This window comes from Urocitellus parryii, chromosome 2 (assembly GCF_045843805.1).
Source record: "Urocitellus parryii isolate mUroPar1 chromosome 2, mUroPar1.hap1, whole genome shotgun sequence".
NCBI lineage: Eukaryota > Metazoa > Chordata > Mammalia > Rodentia > Sciuridae > Urocitellus > Urocitellus parryii.
The window spans coordinates 33,802,197-33,825,059 of NC_135532.1; the positions used below are offsets into that span (position 1 = coordinate 33,802,197).

The 22,863-nt window shown below is 36.9% G+C and overlaps 1 protein-coding gene across 1 annotated transcript; it reads right to left on the bottom strand.

The window, feature by feature from the left end:
- Nucleotides 1-22,832, bottom strand: Proser1 (proline and serine rich 1). The gene is made up of 13 exons (XM_026408754.2): nucleotides 22,139-22,832; nucleotides 20,237-20,302; nucleotides 17,815-17,883; nucleotides 15,461-15,555; nucleotides 13,984-14,077; nucleotides 11,932-12,042; nucleotides 11,287-11,370; nucleotides 9,947-10,025; nucleotides 9,422-9,517; nucleotides 7,055-7,099; nucleotides 2,506-4,291; nucleotides 1,875-2,028; nucleotides 1-1,312 (listed from the first exon to the last, which is right to left on the bottom strand). Exons 1-13 carry the CDS (start codon nucleotides 22,181-22,183, stop codon nucleotides 1,190-1,192), a joined length of 2,847 nt encoding a protein of 948 aa, XP_026264539.2. The 5' UTR covers nucleotides 22,184-22,832; the 3' UTR covers nucleotides 1-1,189.
- Between the last annotated feature and the right edge of the window lie 31 nt (nucleotides 22,833-22,863).

A 22,863-nucleotide genomic window follows, 5' to 3' on the forward strand; every position in this document is an offset into this window, starting at 1 on the left:
TTTAATATACTTAAAAAGTTTGTTCCCCATGTTGAAGGAAAATACATTTGCAACATCTTCCAGACACCATCTTTATAAAAGTAAAACTTCTAGATGCTGAAATGTACTACAGTAGATTCTATAATTTACAATTTTAATCACAGGATTGGAATTCATTCTTCCTACACCCCCCGCCCCCAATGTGGCAGTTGTTATTCTTAAATTAATGACATTCAATCATGTTATACTACCACAGGTCCTTAAATAGAGTACACACTGCATTACTAACAGAGCAAGTATTCTCTATTTGCTGTCACATAATTATTTCAGATAAGCATTTGACTTTAAGTACAAAGAGAAATACGACATCCCATGATTGTAAACATTCACCAAGAGCTTCCAGAGTACAATGAGTAATAGAGGTGGCCCAAGAGTCAGTCAAGTGTTCCTCACTCATGTGGATACTGCTGAGATTGGGAAAAATGTTTTGAAGGCAAATATTATCATAAGCCTTCCTTACTTATATTTCCGTAAGAAAGTAGTTCTGGATATATATTTTTAGTCGAAAACCTGAAAGTCATTCTAAAGACTACATTAAGCACCATTTTCACTTACCTGAAATATATTGAGTTAAATTCAGCAGTATGTATGATCATTAATATCAGAAATAAAAAATAACAGTGGGTCTCAAGTTCCCTTTTGTGTATACACATGGAGTATTGAGTTCCAACTGATGCTAACAGGAACCACTCATGCATACCAAGGGTAGTAAGTCCCCCAGGGCCACATGCAACCCATTAAGTCTGAGGCACAACTATTACTTCTGTCCATGGATGCTATACAAGCAGATTTAAGGCTGTATTCGGCTATAAGGAGTTCAGTCTCCTGCTTAATATTCTTTCTATGTAGATCACATACATGATTCAAAATTTTGTAGACTGGGAGGTGAAAAGTTCCCAAATACTTTTTAAATACTATTCTCCATACAATTTATTGTCAGCATATTTACATAAAGAAATGGGGAGTATTCATACTTAAAACCATTTTAAAAAATGCAACCAGACTTTTCAAATTCTTGCCACAACTTTCCTAGGATTATCCTCATTTTCATATTCTGACTTTTGGCCAACTTCACATTTGTCAGATTGTTCACTGCAGTTCTTAAGAAAATCTCATGTTGCTCCCAAGAATAATAAAAATTAAAAAATATTCACTGCCATCCACTTTGGGACAGACTTGGCTGCAAAGAAAATGGAGTTCCTGGTGTTGAAGGATAGCTAGGAAACCCATCAGGCTGAGCTGGATAGCTTTCCAGAGCTGAAGCTGAATGCACCTGAAAGAGAGAAGAACACACATGCAGGTTAGCTCAATTAAACCTGACTTGCTTTGGCCTGTGCCACACTTCAGATAATCAGAATAGGAAGAACATATTTTGGGCAAAAGAACATTTGCTGAATCTTTTAAAGAAATATTCAGTCTTCTTCAAGTGGAGGAGAGACATAGAAATGCCAATTAAATAAAAAATATTCTTGCAAAGAAAGAGTAACAGGTTTTCTACAATGTGTTTGAAAGGCCTATTATAACTTAGAAGACAAGTTAAAATTTAATTTTCAGGAATAAAGATTACATTTTATTAAGTAAAATCTCCAAACAGATTTTAAAAAATCTGTTAAGTGGGAAAAACAACTCATACAGATGGACTTTATCCTACCCTTTTGTTATTCTTCTGAAAGAAGATAAGCATAATTTGCAAGTCTGAGGAGAACTACATATTAAAACTCTAGGCATTCTAATAAGAGGCACTTTTTGCCAATACTGGGATGTCACAACATCAATACTACTGATTACCATTACATGGGTGACCATTTTATTCATGCAAGACATCGCCTGCCTACCTGCTGTAACAATGCTGACTGTGCCGCTGCTGCATTATGCTGTAATTCTTGCAAGGATGACTGTGAGGGATTCTGGGAAAACCCAGGGATACCTGGGAGGGACAGGAGGCCTGGAAAAACAGAACTGCCTGCAGCTTGAAGTCCAGACGATAAACTAAAACAATTGATAGAAAAACAGGTCAAACTGCAGACAAGATAGCAAAGTTCTTTTTAGATTTACCAAGTAGTATCTTAAGGTATGGAAAACAAAACACAAACTTAGAATTTATTCTTCTGTTGGAAAAAACCATAAAAGTCGGCCACTCACTAATGTAGAACTTACTGTTACGAAGTGTATTATTCTGAATTCATCAGTCTGTGTTTTACATATAATTCTTCCTATTTTGAAAGCAAGTTAAATTACCAAATGTAAATTCTACAACTTTGCTAATAAGTATTAATATTTTATATGCATCTAAACTAACGGTCCAAGAACCATAAAACATTTTTTGAGCACTGACGTTTTGGCCCAGAAAGACATAATTCAGCACCACTGAATGGCTACATTTTGACTTTCATTTGAATAACTTAAGATAATGAATTACATGTTACGTGAAGAATGATTCAATCCTATTCCCACATTTTCACATACCCGGCTTGTGCAACAAGAGCAGAGTTGAAATTAGAACTAAACGCTGAAGCGAATCCCGGGAGGACAGGAGCTGGTGACGGGGCCGTAGCCGCGACAGGTAGTTGTGTGACAGCTGTGACTGTGGAGGGCGCCTGCAGCCCCGGGAACGAAGGGAGAGCAGGGGTAACACTTGGGGTATTGGAGACAGAAAAGCCAGGATAGGAGGGATTTGAAGGGGGAAGAGGTCCTTGGGTAACTGGAAAAAGTGAGGGGACGGCAGTGGATAAGTTGAGGGGGAAAGGTGCTGCCGAGACTGGTGCTGAGGCAGAGAGCCCTGAGAGAACAGCTGCCGTGGAGCTAGGAGGAGGCATAGCTGCGGAGGTGGCAGTGGTAGATGAGGTGGCTATTAATGACCCTGGAAGAGACACCGATGGATTAAGAGACGGGTTGCCAGGCAAAGGAAAACTATTGGTCAGAGAAGTAAAAGGAGGAAGAGCAGTAAACACGGGAGCAATAGGAGTGGAGGAAGCATGAGGTGGAAGGGAAATAGAAGAAAGGGGATTTGAGCCATTTAAGGGAGTACTCAAACTGGAGAGACCTGATAATGCAGGATTAAGGCAAGTAGATAAACTGACGGGCACTGACGCCGAAGTATATGCACGACCCAATGTCCCTGACAAACTTAAAGTGCCATGAGAGGGAGTCACAGAATGAGATGGGCCTTTGAAGGCCGAGGGAGTAGGACTTGTGGGCTCGGTTTTGATCATTACAGGAATGGTAGTAACTGCAGGGGTAGGTGAAATATGCAGGTCTGAGGTACCTGGGTGGGGGCCATGCAAAAGGGAGGCTGAGGAGCCACAGCTAACGGGCACTGATGTTGAGGAGGACGTAGCAGTAGCCAAAGGAGACTGCACAGGCAGCGTAGGAGGAGTGGAAGTTGGGTTAGCCACGGGGGACGGCAGGCCTGGGAACATGGCCATCCCAGGAGTGGAAGACCCCTGCAGAGTGGGGACAGCTGGGGGTGCATAGCACTTGCTAGGCGCTGAAGCAGGAGAATCAGAGTTTCGCTTAGTAAGAGAGGATAATGAAGCCAGCCCACTCGTGACAGCAGATGACAAAGCAGAGGAGTTGATTAAATTGGTGTCATTTGATGTCAGAAAGCCTTTTAAAGCAGACAGAAGAGGACTATTTACACCAAGTGGACCAGCAACACTGGGGGCAGAACCACCCGCAATTACAGAAGGAGTCGGGTTGGATACACCTTGGGAGGTTGGTGTTAAGGGCAAAGGGAGACCTGCAAAAACCGATGATAATGAAGCCGAATTTGGATTGTTGGTAGAAGCAGCAGCAGAGGTGGCAGAAAAGGAGAGGCTAGTGAAAGGAGCAGAAGTAGAAGCAAATGATTCACTGGAAGCCAGAGTAGCCCGAGGTGTGGTTGTGGCCTGAGGGGCTGGGTTAGGAGTAGCAGAAGGACCTGGCAGTGGCACCAGGCCAGAAAAAACAGAAGGAACAGGAGCAGATGTTGTACTGTGGATGGAAGTAACGGGTGCCGTAGGCAATGAGAGGGTCCTGATAACTGTAGGGTTTGGCGTCGATGGCTGAGGTGTATGAATGGCTGCGGAGACCTGCCCTGGGAACACCGGGAGGACAGTATTGGGCATGTTCATTCCAGAACCGGTGGCAGCTGCTGAGGCTGATGGATGGTTTACTGTCTTGACTGGGGATGCAGTAGGGACGGGAGTCGCAGCAGGTGTTGAAGGATTAGAACCATGAGGAGAAAAGAGTTGACTTGCTGGGGTAGAAAATGCTGTGTGAGGAAGAGAAAAAGGCAAGAATTTATTATGTCAAAATGCCCAATTTGAACTCCAAAGAAATGTATAATGATTTTTGTCATATTTCACAAATATATGACACCTATAATCAGCTCTTGTAATATCTAAATTTCTAGATTCCACTATCCTATCTTCACTTTGAAATCTCAGTCAGATCCAAGTGTCTTCTAGACAGTACCCAGAACATCCACCAAGTCACACTGAGGAAGCCTTAAGAAGCTCAGAAAATTTCATATTTTTCTACTTTTTTAAAATAAAAAAAAAAATCATTTAATTGTGATTAGTGTTAGTACATTGACTTTCTTTCTTTCAAATCACTTACTTAGAGTAATAATAACAAACCAGTCCTCTTCTCAAGAGTTTTCAGGACACCACTTCCCTTTCAGGGGCATAATAGGTCTTCCAGGATTCAAGTCCCTCTCTCTCAGTATTGTTTGTTGCCACCCAGTGAGGTGAATTCAGTAGTACATGTTATTAATATGTACGGTTCCCACTTGCTGCATTTGCTAATACTGACCAATATTGTACTCATACTGTACTTATACTGTTTCAACAGGGAATGTTCCTTCTGCAGTGATAATCAACTGAAATCATTTCTATGAACTAAAACAGACATTTAAACATCTACACATATGTAAAACTATTTGATATGAAGAGATGACATGTTAATGAAATAATGCCACGTTAATCACAGGGGAAGGACATCCAAGGAATAATAGAGGTAAACAAATAGACCTAATTCATTTGAAATGGTCAAAGAGTGCACTGGGCTGAATAAGCATTGCAGTTGTTTTACAATAGAAATATAGGAGGAAAAATTCACAAACTATAATACATAAATGCATAAAACTGCAAACTCAAAGGCCAAGCCTAAACCATAGTCATGCCTTTGTTTTATTGAGGACAAGCTTTGAGACTGAACTAAAGCACACATTCTACCACTGAACTATATTCCAGTCCCACTGTGTTTGTATTGTTAAGTAGTGATTTAATTTCAGGAAAGCTAGACTATCATTTTGGAGTACCTATGAAAATGGATTTAATCTTATTTCATAAGAACTAGACACATAAGAAATATATTTCTAATTTTGATTTTGTAAATAATGTACCAAAAAATTATTTAAGTCTATAGTGGTTGGAAAAATTTGAGAATCCACTATCCGATTTAACTATGTGCTGAAGACTATACAGTCAATGATAATCTCAAGAGAAACCAAGCTAATCCTAGAGTGCTCTTTATAGCTACTTCTACTAGATACTTTTCAATGTAATAAAGCACAAGCTTTGCCCTATTAATAATTGTGCCTACAGTTAAAAATGAAACAAAACAAGGTGCCAGGGTTGTGGCTCAATGGCAGACTGCTTGCTTGGCACAAGATCTTTATTTTTTTTCTTCTATGTGGTTCGATCCTTAGAACCACATAGAAAAAAAAAAATAAAGATACTGTGTCCACCTAAAATTAAAATATTAAAAAATTTAGAAAAAAAAACAAAAAACACCTATAAAATCCCAACTACATACTATGATCATAACATCAATTTCTGCTATATAATTTAGTTAATAATTAAAACACTATCTGTCACAACCCCTGCTAGTAATCTATAGCTATCATTTCATTCGTTCCCAAATTAATTCTGAGATAGACAGTAACACTTCCATTTTATAGGCTTAGTGTGGCTAAGCAAGCTATTAAAAGATCATGTATCTATTAAGTGGTAAAGCCAAGATCTGAACCTAGTCCTGTTAGATCCTTACTCTTAACTATTACATTAGTTTGTCTTTATTAGTGTTTCCTAACATGGTTTAAAAAAGAATAAGAAAAAACTCCTAATCACGTTCACATAACATAGCATAGGAAATCAAACTATGCTACTCCTACCAACGGTATTTATGATACCATGGTTACCTCTTTCCAAAAACAGATTCATGAATAAAGCTGAACACAAAGGATGAAGTTTCCCTAATCATCTTTCCATAGAAATTAAATGAGTCAAGGTCACAAAACCTCATGGTTCCAGAGACGGGATGAGAAACTAGGTATCCTGACATCTTACTTGGTGTTGTTTTCACCCCAATTTGCTCCTTCCTTTAGGAACCAGCTCAAAAGCACCCTTTTTACATACTGTTCTCAGGGAAGGGAATTTCCCCACTGAAACCATCTGCTATAGTAATTAGATTCATGTGATACTCTGCTACATAAGAACTTACTCCAGGTCTCATAGCTGAAACCATCTCATATCCTCCAAGAAAGGAAGAATACAATGCTATCAAGCTGCTGCCATAGGACAACACTGTCCTGGCCACACTTCAATTTACTTTCTGCTTTGGCGTCACTTATTCTTTTCTACATTCAGTTATGTTTAATAATACTGAAATAATTAAAAGTAGAATCCAAAATAGCACTTGTCAAAAAGGATTTTTATCATTCCATGTGTTTATATCAAAAAGAAATGAGGCTTTCAAAATCACACAATGTAAATATGGATCCACATGCTACACAGCACTTAGATTTCATTACAAGTTTTGCAAATAACATTAAAGTAATAAGATTAATTTTAAATGTAGTTATTAATATGCATTTCATTAAGCAACTTTTAGTAAGTATCAATTACATTCTTTATCCAGGAACTTTTCTTAGAATAGTCCAAATATAATCAATTCAAATTGTCCTCAGTGAACAACAAAGAGCAGACAACCATGACAGACATGTTATCTCTGGATCAGATCTGGTACTTACTTTGATTTTGTGTAGGTTTTGACTGACTGGAAAGGTCTTCATTTTCTATGTAAAAGTAAATAAACAGAAGTTGATTTCAAACTTTAATCAAATTTTTTCCCCCACCATAACAATCAGAGATTGGTATCAAAATGAGAAAAACAAAGGATATGAACATACAAACACTAAGTTAGAAAATACAATGAATACCTATGGAAAAATAAAAGAAATACACAAAAGTCATAATGAATCTGAGGGGATTATAAATGATTGTTCTTTCCTTTCTTTAACCCATTCTCTTCCCCTGCTGGTCTCCCCTGAATTTATCAAGGTTTAAATTCACATTGTTAAATTCACATTATTGAAAAGGAGCCAGCCTGAGTGTACATGCAGGAGAGAGTGCAGCCTGCAGTTAGAGTGCAGAGACCATTTTTATTGGCTAAGGTACCAGCAAGCCCCTCAGAACTGCTGCCTATAGGAGTGGAAGACTAGGAAGACCGAAGCAGGAGGCGGCTGCTGGGTGAATGAGAGCAGAATCCACTGTGTGTAAGAGGGCAAGCAGAGTAAAAGCTACATATTTAAAAATCAATATTAAAGTAATGTGAGAGTATACAAGATACTTTCATACTTTTGGGCTGAGGAAGGGTGTCCTGACCAAGGCACAAAAACAAAGAGCTAAGTAAAATATAATTAATCCAAATAAAAACTAAATTTTTGTAATACACACATACACACACACACACACACACACACTAGTCTATTAAATTGGCAAAATTAGAAAACTGATTATCTACCCTGTTGAGAAGGTGTGAAGAAACTAATTCATATATGCTCATGGGCAGGTGTAACTGGTACAGGGTTGCTGGAGAACAGTTTGGCAATAAATGAAAAAATATTTATTCTTCATATACAGTATGAACCCTTCTCATCATCCTTTACTTTCTTACTCTCTTTTTTTCCCTCTATGTTGGGTCTCAAACTGAATGCTCCCACTACCTTTTCAAAGTCCTTGCTCCCTATGGTAGGAGAAATTTAGCCAAACTGTACACTGTACCATTAAGTTAATTACTTCTTCATAGTTTGTCAAAAGTTTATCACCCATGAGAAATGGTTCTTTTTTCTATAACAACCTGCCCCTGTTCAAACATGTGGCTCAAAGGCACTCAAGTAGAACCCTTGTCATTAAAGAATGAGTGGGCACAATCAGGCCAACTGGCAGCAGAGCTCAGGCTACAGGAGGACAGATTCCAACTCCCTTCCTGTCCCTCTAAGACACAGGGTGTCCAACTCTTCCACAGGGTTTTACCCTTCCAATATGCACAAAATAAATTAACTTAGGGCAGAGTATCCTCTGCTACTCCACCCTCTGCTCCACATACTAATATCCATCAATTCTGGTTTCCCTCTCTATCACTCCTTTGGCAAACCAGACAGGCATCTGTCCTAAAAAAAAGGTTTGGAGGCAGAACACCCTCGGTTCTCTTAACTTTGCAGTCTTAAAAAAAAAAAACAAAACCCTGATATGCTGATACTTTGGGAGTTCTGTGTGCACAGATTCTAGTATTTCCCAAACATGCTTGAAGATAAGAATCACTTGGAGTCATTGGAAAACTGAAGATACCACAGCACCACCTCTCATCCACTGAAGCAGAATCTCTACTGAAGATGTTTTTAACTGTGCCCCAGGTATTTCTAGGCCACAGAGAAACTACCTTATTGTCACCTTGTCATTCCTGTCATGTATTTCATTACCAGTCCGTTTTTACCTGTTTGTGCTTCAACTTAGGACATTACTGAGTCAACAATGTCTAGTGATACATGACACAAGCAACTGATATTTATTTTAACAAGACTAGTTTGGATGCCCTTCCTCTGAGATTGCACACCACCTGTACTTTTTCACAGAAATAATCATTCTTCTATCTCAGAATCTAAGCTGCTATTTGCTATAAAGCACATCCAATTTCAGAGAAATTAAACTATAAAAATGTGCAGTTTAGAATGAATGAAGTAAAATAAACTGAAATTGTCTTCTCCTTCCTCGCCTATATTTCTCATTGATTGCAAATTCTTTGCAAACAGGACTTTGTTCACATTTCTTTCATTTACATATATATAGCACACTGCAGATCATCTCTCTAATGTTAGCTGAATGTTACTGAACAATAGTTTTTAAAGTATTATTCTGTATTTCACATGGAGAAATGGAAGTCATTAAGATTATGAAAACTGCCCAATGTTACCAAGGACTCATACCACACTGGTAAGGCTCTTGAGCTTGTGCTCCCATTGTTAGGACATGCCATGTCAAACAACTGTCCCTGCCAAATGTATGTTTGTGAATGACTAATTTAGTTACTTTTAACACTCCAAATATCATGACTTTACCTGTTCCTACAGGATTCGGAGTATATGGAGATGGAGGGGGTACACCTGGAGCTATCATGTTGGCTAACGGTACCAGACCTGCATTGTTGTAAGCACCTAAAATAATAGAATATATGTAATTTAGTATTTCTCTGTGGTTAGGAGTTCAAAGTATATTAATGCAGCTATCTCATTTATTATTTGAAATTATTTATATAATGGATTTGCAACTTATAGAGATTTGGGTCTAGGGTTAAATAAAAACTGAGATAATGAGATAACAGGAGATGGCTATTCCCATTACATGTTCATTTCAGGCATAAGTTCACTGAATGGCATGGCAGGCAGAATCTGCCATACATTTAATTTAAATATCTATATTTGACAATATTGTAGTTAAATTACCAAAAAAATATAAAAGATTGAGCAAACTCTCAGAGAACTTCATAAGTGCTGCAGGTATCCCAATTACATAAAATTAGAATTTACTCTCAAATTAATAAACAGGAAAAAAGAAAAAGAAGTAAAAAGAAGAGAACTCCTTACTTGGTGCAATGGTTGCATGTGGCCGGCATGGAGGTATAGGATAAGGAACAGGTTTATGTGGGTTGTATGTCGAAGGAGGCTAGACGGGACAAGAACAGCAGTTAGAAGGAAGCCAAGTAAGATGTCTCCTGGTAAAACAAAATACAACCTGCCTTTTAAAATGTTTAGTTCTAATAGGCTAAAAATGTCCCCAAAGATCAAATGCTACTGGCCTAAGAAATGGCATAAATGAGGGAAATTTCTTTGCTTTAATAAAAGTAGTTTCTAGGTACTCTGAAAAGTAAATTCTGCCAAAGATGGCCAAGTATTTTTTTTTTTTTTAATTTTACTACCCAATCATCTCCAATGAAGGGTCAGAACTTATCCTAAATAGCAAACTACTCTCTGATCCAGACTAAATTAATCCAAGGATTCCTCTCCTCTTATATTAATTAATGCAATAAATCCACTAGGTTTTGGAATCTCAGCTACATAAGAACCCCAATGGCCATATCCTCCTCAATTGATTAGGAATTCATCCTATCATTCCTACCCTCTTTTCTTCTTCTGGAAGATAAATGCACTGTTTGTTTTAGCATTTGGCATTTTGACAACTTTCATAAAATGTATACTAGAATTAGGAATTGAATATTTCAGGGTTTTTTCGTTTTCTAAAATTCATAAATGCACAAATACTTTTATAGTTGATGGCATTACATAAATAACAAATATTCAAAGAATGGGTTTTTAGAGAACAGCAAGTATTTGAAGCTAAGGCAAATGCTGTACTTTTTACCTACAGAGAGGGCGAGCACGAATGCCTTTAGTGCAGAAGGGACCCACTGGGGGAAAGGGACCCAGTTTCTTTCTAGCTGTCACAAAAAACAGCCACTGGCATTCTTGTCATATGGATGGGCAGAGATTACAAGGTGGCCGAGTACAGGCCTCTAATACTTCAATTCTGACAATACTTTAAACCCATAGGGCTATCTCTGCCTGTTCAGTTTACATTCTAATCACCATAATCACACCCTTGAAAAGACTCTCAGTCTCCTGGTGTCATTCTTGTTTCACTAATATTCACCCCAGTTTTGTTAAACCAGAATCTGTTAAAGCAAACATCACACTTTGAACTGAACAACTGAATGTGTCCAGAGAAAACAATAAAAATAATTAACTCATCTCACTTTAAAATAATGCTTAATCTCAAAAGGGGTCTTAACACTGCGGATTACACTATACTTCTCTAGGCTACTCTTACTCTTCTAGCATTTCTGACATAATTAAACTTTGCAATACAAAAATTTAATAGAAAACTACTAGGTGTTAAGAATTATTTTCTCTTTCATTTTCACACATACTGGCTTGGATGGTCCAAGAATCCGTGCAGCTATGCCTTTGCCCTCATTTGTACATTCTTCACCATCCTTTTTCAAAGGGGTTCCCTGTGTTATTAAAAAATAAATAATAAAAAAATAAAAGAGGGGTGGGGAAGAAAGGTAATTGAGATTTCAAATAAACCCAAGCCCGAACAACCACACTGTATTATATTAAAACAGAAAACAACGATAAGGGATAAAGCTGGTAAGAATAAGACTTGAATTCCAGACCCAGTTCTGCCCTGGCTGGCTGCATGATCCTGATGAAGTTCTTAAGCTTCCTCTTTGCATGCAAAGTTTCCCAAACATATTTAACTGTAAAACTGAAAATTACTGAGGGTTTGAGAAATTTTCCTTTATTAAATGTAAATGAGTACTTTTAAAATATGGAAACAAAATCATCATCTTTTTTTGTTTGGCTTGAAGATTTTACACAAATGTTAATGAAATTTACACATGAACTTTCAATCAGTGATGAATCCACAAATTATGCTGATGACATGATGAAATTCCTTTCCTTTGCAGAAGCATCATCAACTGGTATTTTCACTTAAATATCATTAACTTGGATTATATTTCACACTTAGTCATGAGAAGTTTCATATACAGTCATAAAAGTATGCTTACTGGGAAAATTCCATTTATACGACTAGGTCTTCCTTTGGGATATGGATTTCCTGGGATTGTTCCACAAGAAGATATCATAGCGTGAGGAGCTTTGCAGCCCCCCTTAAAAGCCTGTAATATAAAAAAGAGGAGAGTGGTTAAAAAAAAAAAGTCAAACCCATAAAATCAAATATTTTGGATACTAGGAATCCCAGGTAAAAAACATGAATTAAGGAACAGCATCACATTCAATCTGTTAACACATCAGTCAGCACTTGCAATGATTAACATGTTCAAAGGCAATATGCAAAATCACTTTATTTAGGTGGAATTATTAAAATGGTATAATATACTTTCAACTGCAACTAAGAGACCCTTAAACAAAGAAATCTTCACAATGCATTCTGTAAATTATGTGCAAAAAAAAAAAAAGTATTTATTATCAAATCTGTTCCATTTCACCAACCAACAAGAAATAATACAGTCCAAATCTCTAAACACCAAGCTCATTAAAGGCAAGGCAAGAAAAACACAGGGGTGAAAGAGGCAAAGTCCTTGCTCTGAAGAAGTTTACATTTTAGTGGGAAAAATGCAAACAAATAACAGAGTATGCTACTATTCAAAGAACTGCATTGCTCAATACACTTGACCACATGATGTCCAGAATAATGCTACACCCTTGAGACACAGTAGCAGAAGGGATTTGGGTCTAGGCTTTTCATTACTAGATCTCTAGCTTCTAAAATGATGCTTCACATATACAGAGTTGGAGCTCAATATTTATTAGATGAGGTCTGGGGATGTGGCTCAAGCGGTAGCATGCTCGCCTGGCATGCGCAGGGGCGCTGGGTTCGATCCCAGCACTACATAAAAAAAAAAATAAAGATGTTGTGTCCACTGAAAACTAAAAAATAAATATTAAAAAATTCTCTCTTAAAAAATATTATTAGATGAATGATAAACACTGTATAAGGCAAATATATTCCAACAAGACTATACTGTATTACAGGAATATTCAGTTATTTATAGACATGTAAAATATAATATATATGTGATTGTGATTACATGGTTTTACATATATATAAAGATTTTACAAGTATGCATGATTTTACACATATTTTTATAGTTATATCGGTTTCATAAATTCATCCACAACACATATCATATTGGTGATATAATCCAGCCCCCTACTAAACACTTCAGCTCTAAAAATCATCCCTATTTCTGATTATTATAAATTTATGTAAATGCATTTAGGTAAGACTGTATTTCTAGTTGTTCCACTGGAAAAAATTCTTAGACGTGGAACTTTTGTGTTAAAAGGTAACATCAACAAAACACTTTGTAAGGAATAAAACTACAGTGGCAAAGGCATGATACCATAAAGATTTCAGTCAAGAAATCCAATGAAGTAATTAAAAAGTAAAAGAATTGTAGGTTCAGACCTTATCTCTACTACAATAACATAGGACTAAAGCAAAGTTGCCTACCCTCCCTAAGCTCAGAGGACGATATAAGAATTAAATAGGACAGAGTTACAAGAGCAATATGCATCTTCTTCAAGGAGGTTCTGAATTATTAATTCAATTTATAGACATCACAGTCCCAGGAACTTACTAACTTAGATGACATATCAAGTTTTCTAGCCTTGGACAAGAACTGCTTTTCCCACTTTGGTAGGTTTAAATAAACCGGAACTTGGCTTTGGTATTAATCTCTTAGGAATCTAATTAACATAAGCCTGAAAACAAAGCAAATTTGAAAAAATCAAGTTCCTAAATACATAAAATTAAAGACAAAAATCTGCAATAATGGCAAAGCTATCAAAGGACCAAGACATAACAGCTTCAGGGGGCACAATGTGATGCTTTTCACTCTCAAGCCATCTCTCCCTGCTCTACTATCCCCTTCAACCAGATCTATTTTACTCCATGAGCTGCAGGAATGTACACTCTTAACTCATCACATACGAGCATTCGGGTTATTCTCAAAGTTAACAGAGAAAAAAGACAGGTGCTTTTTTCATGTGCTACCATTCAGAAAAAATGGCACAGCAATCTTGAGAACAATTACCTGTTCAAGTACTCTTTTGCACCGTTTCTTCTCAGACATATTTATCCTGAACAAATCTTCAATGGGACGAGAATTCTGCGCATCGACAATGTTTCTACCAAGAAAATACAATTTAGTTTTTCATTTAAGAATACACACAGTTCAGCAGCTTTTGATTACCACACAGACATACCTGAGTAAAGCTTTCCCGTGACATAGGGAGAAAATGTGATTGTTTATTTTTAATAGGTCAATTTATATTATAAAGATAAATATAATAACTGAACTGAGGTTTATCTTTCTGATTACTGGAAAGGGACAAAGTAATACTGTAAATAAAAATGATTATTTTGAGAATCTTGAAAATATACCCTCTCTGATGGTGTTGAACGTTATTGCAATAGAGCCAAACCATGTATTTTTTTTTTTTAAAGAGAGTGAGAGAGAATTTTTAATATTTATTTATTTATTTATTTTTTAAGTTTTCAGCGGACACAACATCTTTGTACGTGGTGCTGAGGATCAAGTCGAACCCGGGCCACACACATGCCAGGCTACCGCTTGAGCCACATCCCCAGCCCCATAAACCATGTATTAAATGCATAAAAGTTACAGTTAATCTAAAACTGAAGTTTTACCTTATGTTTTATTTTAATTTTGTGTATTTATGGACATGCATAAAGACATTAAGGACTGTAAAATACATGCTCCATAAATAAACAACTAATACATACTTTTTAATCATGCAAAGAATTAGGTTAGGTCCCCTCCGTTTCCCTTCATGCTCACATTTATCATGATCACCTATCAAATGCTGCCCTAGGTAGAGACATTTTAAAAGCTCTTCAAGTTTACCTTCCAGATAAGTTGTACTAATTTACATTAATCAGAAGGGCTATTCCACAGAATACTTAAAATATTTACATATTGCTCATAGTGTTTAAAGTATCCCCAAATATGGGGCTGGGGATGTGGCTCAAGTGGTAGCACGCTCGCCTGGCATGCGTGCGGCCCGGGTTCGATCCTCACCAAAGATGTTGTGTCAGCCGATAACTAAAAAATGAATATTAGAAATTCTTTCTCTCTCACTCTCTTTAAAAAAAAAAAAAAAAAAAGTATCCCCAAATATGCTATGGGTAAGCAGAGAACCTCTGCTGTAAGTTGTTTATTCTATTGACAATTCTTAAACTCCTATGTCTTTACCAACTTGCCTGTTAAGTCATTCAGAATATGAAGGCAAAACAAGCTACTAAAATGCAGAAAAGTCAAATTAAATAATCTTGATAAGCCCCACTATTTTCTAAGTTACAACCATATGTGTAATAAGTAAATTGAATGTTTATCCACAAAGAAATCTGAATTCATCCCTATGCTTTCAGACTACATTTTATGAGAGATTTGTTTACTTACATAATTTGAATACAGTAAGATATAACAATAAGTTAGAAGAATTAAAAAGCATCCAAATTTGAAGTAAATAGAAAAAAGAAATACTTACGAAGCTAACAGTTCAAGAGCAACTAGCTTATCTTTACTGAAGGTGAAACAGTTGAGTATATTGACCACTTCTGCTGGGTGAACAGCTACCATTTTCTATTAATATAAAAGATAATTTTATTTTCAATGTAAAATCTTCATGCTGGAAATTGCCACATATTTATATATATGTATACATACATACATATATATATATGTATACATACTATATATATATATTTGTTTCAGTTGTTGATGGACCTTTATTTTATTCATTTATTTATATGTGGTGCTGAGAATTGAACCCAGTGCTTCACACATGAGGCAAGTGCTCTAGTACTGAGCACAATACAAACCCAAAATTGCTCTCTTTTTGAAATAGTTAAATACTCTTAATGTAAACATTTTAGGTGAAATATATTTTAGGTGAAACTTCAAATGAAAGTTCTGAAAATGTGTGAATTATTCTTATTTTCTTTCAATGTAACAATTTCAGATCAAGATCTCAGTTCTCTTATGAGCTCTCTTTTAATCCACATTTCTCAATGTGTTCATTTATAGAATAAAGAAACTAGCAAGTACTACCTTCCTCAGAAAAGTATATATCTAGGAGGCTCAATTGGTCAAGGAGTGAGAAAAAATTATATTCCTGAGTTGGGAGGTGGGAGCAGGTATGCCACAGATCACTTGCCAAAAAGCTGTGCAAGAGGCTAGTGTTACACAGCAAAGGATATACTAGTCACAAAAGCTAGACCAAAACTTAAACTGGGCTCCCTGTTGAACAGCCATCATAAGATTGATACGTTAAGCATACATTGTGACTATCCAAGATGTGAGATGTTACATAATTATTTCTTTAGGGTATCTCTATTTCTGAAGAGCATTAAAAAAATTTGAGCTGGGCACAGTGGCACACACCTGTAATCCCAGGGGCTCAAGAGACTGAGGCAGGAAAATCTCCAGTTTAAAGCCAGCAACAGTGAGACACTAAGCTGTCTCTAAACAAAATAAAGTAGGGCTCAGGATGTGGCTCAGTGGTTGAGTAACCCCAAGTTCAACCCATGGTACCAGAAAAAAAAAAAATTTTTTTTTTTGGTCGATTCATAGTTAGTTAACAGTTATGGAAATTCAAATGCAAAAATCAATGAAGAACTAAGATTGGTTAGGATTAATACCCTAGCTCCTAAAACTCAGAGCAGTGATTTTCAAACCCATTAATAATGTACTACCAAGGAATTGATTTATGTACCCCTGATAGTGTATATTTGTAAAAAATACAGAACTGCTAATTTAGCTCATTTAGTTTCTAGAAATGTTCATTATATAACCTTTTTGGCAAAGTTAAGTCTTCAGTGTGAAAGCACCAGTAAAATCCAATTTTTTTTTTTAATCTCTCCTTTGTTAGAAAAGGTGAGATTTAATTTAATTCAAGTAAGTGTATTGAGTTGTCCCTGCAATGTACTTCTCACCTCTAAATTTTAATCGTAAAGTAGGTAGACAGGCAAGCAGGCCTCGGAGTTGTCATGGGTTTGCTGTCCTGATAAAATAAGGCAAAGCCCTCCCAGATATTTCCTGCTGAATAACTGTACTCTGCTTATCTTTTTGGTTCACAAAGATTTTCACCCTTTCTTTTGTAAAGTAGAAAACAAGCAATTGTTAAAGAGGTAGATAGAAGCATAACACACCTAAATTCTTTCTTAGGCAGATCAGTTTAAGGAAGTTAGGTCTTATAAATTGACTCTATTAAAGTATTCATGCCAATCACTTCTTAGAAAATCTTCCTCTACATCCAGCTAACACTGTATAATCTACATACTGTTGTTGATCTAGGCTCCAGGCTATGTTATCTCATGCAGTAACCACAAGGCACTTGTGCCCATTAAATCTAATTACAATAAAATAAAACTAAAATAGTTCCTCAGACTAAGTGTTCAATAGCCACATGTGACCAGTGGCTCCCAAAATGGACTGTGCAGATATAAAAATCTGCATCATCACTGAAAATTCATTTGAACAGTGCTGATCTAAAGAATGTAAGTGTAACCTGATGACTCTTCTAAGACTAAATACAAGCAGGTAAAGATAAGTATTGAACAATAGAAGAAAGTGCATAAAAATACTTAAGAATTCAAATCCTTTGTTTTGTTTGTCAATTTGCCACTTAGGACATTGTGGCATACAATTTAATGATACAGTATATGCAATTTAAATTTCACACTTTAGAAAATTTTGTAACATAGTTTTGAATAATCAAAGTATAAAATTTAAGGTTAACTTTTCTAATTCAAACATATTACAAGTTAAGATGAATCCAAGAAAACTGGGAGAAGTAAAAATACTTAAGATCTGTATTCTAAGCAAAAACAAACTACTTACATGCTGTAATGCTTTCATTGCTTTCAACTGAGGCTCAGCCCAGGAAAAATATCTCAGTAAATCCACTACCTGAAAGCAGAGAATTAATTACAGTGTGGTTTACAAATATTTAAGATTTATTTCAATATGTGAAATTCAATACAGCCCAAGTCCAGGGGATGAGCATGCGCCAGAGTCTCCACCTGCTGTCAAACACAGTTAAGGGTGGTTGTTCAAATTTAAATCACTTAAAAATCAAAATTTAAAAATTCAGTTCCTGGCTGGGTGCAGCACAGATCTATGATCCCAGTTACTTAGGAGGCAATGCAGGAGGATCCCATGGTCAAGTCCAGTCTGGGCAACCCTGTCTTAAAATAAAAATTTTAAAAGGGGGATGGGGACATAACTTGGTGGTAGAACACTGGAGTAGCATGGAAAAGGCCTGGGTTTATACCCCAGTATCCTCCACCACCACAACAAAATTCAGTTCCTTTTTAGTATAAGCCACATTGCAAGTGCTCAACAGTCATACCAAATTTATGGCTAATATAAGGGACTGCAGCTGAAGAACATGTCTATCATTACAAAAGTTCTATTGGATAGCACTGGTCTAGCAAGAAAGGAAGATATTCAATGGGGGGTATCCTACTGAGGACAAAAAATCTGAAAAGTACTAGATAGAGATAAAAATGACAGCTTATGAACAAAAGATGTATTTGAATGAAAAACTTTAAAACAATAATGGAGAGTGGCATAGTTTTAATCATTCACAATGGTGTGACAGTATGATTCAGTGTAAGTCTACCTTCTACCTTTTTATTTGAATCTGTAATACTCATAACATAAATCATGTAAGAACCACCAAGATTTACTCTCCCAGTTTTCAAATGGTACATCATTTTCACAGTTCAGAGAACCAGGCTACCACCAATTCCCACCACCACCAGAGAACTTCAAATGAATGAAGGGGACATTGTGAGATGGGCAGTAAGAGGTGAGCAGGGCTTCAAGATCACAACTTTCAAGTCTCAGCATGATCAATACCACTCTGGTTCACAGCCTCTGAGGATACTCCAAAAGGGAGAAAAATTAAATAGGAAGAGTCATAAAATCTGAGTTTTTTTACCCTGAATTCCTGAAAATGTGCTAGGAATTTAATTATTCCACAAGAACCAGTCAATGGTGTAAACTAGAGTGATATGGGAAGAAAGTGAAAATACTTTTTATTGCTTATAGAGAGATGCATAAATAACATTAGGCATACTCTCCAGTTACTTTGGGAAGAGTTTATGTCCTTATTTTGTGGGAACAGTGTTCTTACTATACAGTGAAGGTTGTACTTTACAAACCATAAAACTTAACTATCAATCTTCAACAAGGTAGACTCAGAATGTCTCACTTAGTGTTTAATAAAGTTTTAAAGGATGTCAGCAAAGGCATCACTAAAGGAAGATGTTTTCTACAAAATGTCACATGCATGTATGTGGAAAAAAAAAAAGCTGTTAGCTGTAAGAAATCATAAATCTTTCAAAACATTTAGATTTAAAAAAAGAGCATAAGGCAACTTGTGAAGCAAAGGGAAAGCTGAAAAACTATCCCTAAAAAGGCACTAACAGATGCAAATCCTAAGAAGAACTTCAGGCGTAAAGTTATTCAAGCTGACATGTATTCAAACTCTGGAGAAATAAAAAGTTGGTACTATCTCTGAGTCTGCAGATTCATCGATGATTCACCCTTTCCCAACTTCTTTCTAAATGTACGTTTCTATGTCTGCCCGATTTTGCTATCAAGAATTTTCCTAGTGCCCTTCAGAAATCCTTCTTCTGTGTGTTTATATACATACACATTTTTTTTTTCTTAAATATGATCAAAGTTGCCCAGCACAGTGGCTGCACTTCTTCTAATCCTAGCTACTGGGGACCCTGGGGTTGGGGGAGGCAGGGGGATGATGGGCTAGAGCCCAGCCTGGGGAATACGGCAGATACCATCTTGAAAAAAGAAAAAGAAAAAAAGAAAGAAATCAAACTCCTAATGTGGGGTTAAAGTTTTCATTAAACTATTATGCTTAAAACACTAGTCTTCTGGCTATGACAGAAACTACTTATTAGACACAGTGTTTATATTTCCTTATTGCTAAGATTTTTATTTAGTGGCTTCACATAAAAACACATTTCATCACTTATTCATGTTCTCTTTTGAATTTTGCAATTACTGACATTATATGGTATAAGTTTATCATTAAGTTTATAACTTTTGATTACTGTGTCCAGACTAATTCACACTTTTAACTACTTTCAGGCTCTGTCAAAACCACAAGCTTCTAAAGTTCCTGAATAAATATAAGAACAAAGTACAAGCAATTCTAAATTTGAACAGCTGGTAAGTTGGTATTAACCAGAACAATGGTGTAAAAAAGCTCATTTAAACAAATAATTAAAAGTACCTGTTCACTAGAGAAGTATCCATGCACATATTCAATTGCTTTTAATTTATATTCTGTCAAAACAGCCTAAAAAATAGAAAAACATCATTAATATATGTAAGCAGCATAGTAATACGCATATATCAAAACTGCCCAAGCAGCTCAATGGTGGCAGGGCTTCTTTAGCCCTGGCACACAGCAGCAGCTAAGGTCATGTGGTGACAGAATGTCTACCCTTTCAGGTCCCACATTGTAGGGCCTCCCTACTCACTTTTACAAAGAAAGGGAATAAATTGTAATAGGCAGATTCCACATTAGTAGAAATTACACAGATAATTCCTGAATATGTAATTAATATCTGAAAACCAAACAAATTTTCATTGTTTAAGAGTAAATGTATGATTTATCTATTATTTGTCAAGTACCCATTATGTGCTAAGTTATAGGTAAACAAGAGGACAAGGTCTAGCTGAGGCTTGGTAGTTCACCCGGTAAATGAGAAAACAAAAAGCCCCAAGGTCCGTGAATTCAAGGTCTTTGCTAGGCATTTTAATTCCTTTAGGGCTTCCTCATTCACAAAAGGGAACAGAATTCACCACCTATTTCAAAAAGTTACTGCGAACATTTAGTTAAAGGTTCCTTTTCTGCATAGAAATCTATCAGTAGGTGAAAGAGATGTTGGTGGCCTTGACCTCCACTATCTAGAGCTCAATGAAATCAAATCTCTCTCCTTGCAGGTATTTGCAGAGCTTAAAGATGGAAACACCAGGTTATCACAGCTTTGTGGCTCTAATCATTAAAAATAACTAATCCTTTTGCTCTTACTACAAAACAATTATACACTGACATCCTGTATCATCCAAAAATAGAAATCTGCTGGTCTAGAACTATTTTCTCATAAACAGTATTTACAAATTAGCTCATGAACAAATTGTGACAAACTCTAATTTTACACAGTTAGCAAATTGGTATTTGTTTCTAAACTTGTGGACAAACTAGATTTACAAAAGTAGAAATTTGTTTTCAAAAGAGCATTCAAAAGTATCAAATATAAAAAATGAAACGTCAATAAAAAAAGATTTTATAAAAAACAATATGAAACAGCAGCTCCAGAAACAATTTTAGTAAAAAACTCATAAGCTGATATAAATAAAAAGCATGGAAGCACGTGGTAACAATTCCTTTGGTGTCAGTTAATGAGCCACAGAAGTGCTCAGAAGGCCGAAGCAAGGCACTCAGTTAACAGAATAATGGTACTAGAAGTCCTTTAAATTCTAAATGGGTAACTAATTTTTGAGCTTCAGATAATGCTAGGCTCAAAACTACATTCCAAAATTTTTTGCTATGTTCACTCCTAGAGGCAGGATACCCAACTATATCTCAAAAAGAATCACGAAAATAAGAAAAAAACTGAAACTCAAGTTATCGATGGTCAATTCATCAACAGAGTAAACTTAACCACATTTAATCATCAGAACACTAACTTTGTTCTGGCCGAGGCAATAAATATATTCTGCCTATCTTTAGATTTGGGGAAAAAAAAACCATAATTGCCGTAATAGAAACTTTCCACGTGGTACTTCTGGTTTTCAAACACTTTCGTGTTACAGAAAGGAAAAAAGTAGCCGCAGAAATATTAAATTACTTATTCGAAAATACACAGCTGTTAAGGATTTGCACAGCTGGCTTCACAACTGAGGAGTAATACAAATTCCACAATGCCGCGCTGATTCTCAAACTGGGATTGCTATCCGCACGGTGAAACCTATCAAGGCACAAGCTCCTGCAAAACACGTGAAAACTCAAACCAATTTGGCAATGCTCTGATTCTTATTTTGTGCAACCTACACACAGTACCTCCCAGAAACTAAACCACGATGATTCCTATTTCGCAGATTAATTTAAGGCATCAAGTGCAATTACCTTTCTGATTTCATCCAGCACCGTCTCGAAGGACTTTTTGTCCATCTTGACTATACTATTTCGACGTGGTTTTTAATGGTTACACTTTCAATCACAAAACGTTCATCTCTGGTTTGCTCCACTGATAGTAAAAATGTTTACAGCTGAGGAATAAACCACTCCAGGAGCAGGAGAAAGAAGGCGAAGAGGTAGAGTGTACTGCAAACTCCGCGAAAAATATCTAAAAACGGAGACTTTTAAAAAAAAAAAAACTTTATTAAAACCAAAAATCCCTCCTGTCGGCTTCTCCAGATGCTTCACACAAAGCTTCGGGGCACCTCGGGGAAGAGCCAGGTCCTGTGTGTCCTGCAGAGAAACCCGGGGACTCGGGCCGGGGCTGAGCGCCGTTCCTTTGCAGCTGGGGGCCAGGAGCTGCCCGGGAGAGGCCGGGAAGCCACTTTCCCCAGTGGAGCGGCCAGGAGAGCAGAGGCACCAGCTCCGGAGCGCCGCAGGCGGCGAGGAGTGGAGCGCCGGCGTCACGGCCTGCACCAGCGCCTCGGCCGCCGGCCGCGCCCCTCACCGCAGTGATCTTGGACTCATGGCCCGGCTCGCGGTCATCCCCAGCCACTCCTCCAGACTTCTGGGTCCCCCAGCCCGGGCAGCGGGCGGCCCAGCAGGCTCTTTGTTACCAGTTTCTGTGGCTTCCGGGAGCGGGCCGCGACCTGAGAGCACCAGAAGCCGGGGAA

Excerpts from the sequence above, each read along its gene's own strand:
- Proser1 (XM_026408754.2), bottom strand. The coding sequence starts at position 22,183 with ATGGACAAAAAGTCCTTCGAGACGGTGCTGGATGAAATCAGAAAG. Across the intron at positions 12,043-13,983 it reads GCAAAAGAGTACTTGAACAG|GCTTTTAAGGGGGGCTGCAA; the intron begins GTAATTGTTCTC and ends TTTATATTACAG. Across the intron at positions 7,100-9,421 it reads TCCGAATCCTGTAGGAACAG|AAAATGAAGACCTTTCCAGT; the intron begins GTAAAGTCATGA and ends ACTTTTACATAG.